Source organism: Plasmopara halstedii (assembly GCF_900000015.1).
Source record: "Plasmopara halstedii genome assembly, contig: Scaffold_1211, whole genome shotgun sequence".
In the NCBI taxonomy this organism is placed as follows: domain Eukaryota; phylum Oomycota; class Peronosporomycetes; order Peronosporales; family Peronosporaceae; genus Plasmopara; species Plasmopara halstedii.
This window is the reverse complement of record NW_020188126.1, coordinates 637,753-638,224: the sequence shown is the minus strand read 5'-3', so window position 1 is coordinate 638,224 and position 472 is coordinate 637,753. Positions and strand designations below refer to the sequence as shown.

At 46.0% G+C, this 472-nt stretch overlaps 1 protein-coding gene across 1 annotated transcript; it reads left to right on the top strand.

Moving 5' to 3' along the window:
* Positions 1-33: 33 nt before the first annotated feature.
* On the top strand, positions 34-234 carry PHALS_00815 (uncharacterized protein; the record flags this gene model as incomplete). The annotated part of the gene is made up of 2 exons (XM_024730553.1): positions 34-147; positions 181-234. The coding sequence occupies 2 exons, from the start codon at positions 34-36 to the stop codon at positions 232-234; spliced, it is 168 nt and encodes a 55-aa protein (XP_024580819.1).
* Between the last annotated feature and the right edge of the window lie 238 nt (positions 235-472).

Genomic DNA, 472 nt, shown 5'->3' with positions numbered 1-472 from the left:
TCTTGGTTCACCGTTACATTGAAGGCGTGTGCCATGGAGATGGCCTCGTACCAAGAAAATCTCGAGACACTAGAGATCCCTGAGGACAATTTGCTTACAGCTGACCTTAGTATCTCCCTGAGGACGATTTGCTTACAGCTGACCTTAGTATCTCCCCAGCAGCGTATGTTTGACAAGCAGGTCGTCGATGGAAACGACGCATCAGATCCCATGATGAGGTTGGCGGAAAAGTGAGAAAGGCATACAAGTGCACCATCTGTCGGGTGCTCGGCCACAACAGGGCAACATGCCGTAGGAAAACCTACTGATTTAAATCCAGGCGGCTCTGCCTTGAGTAGGTTGATTTGAGGTCTAATAACATATCTCCAAGTTAAAACATACCCAAAAATTAGCAGCTTAGGTGTAATTGTCGATCAGCATATATTTATCTCGAACATACGCTGCTGGGGATCTCTAGTGTCTTGATATTTTA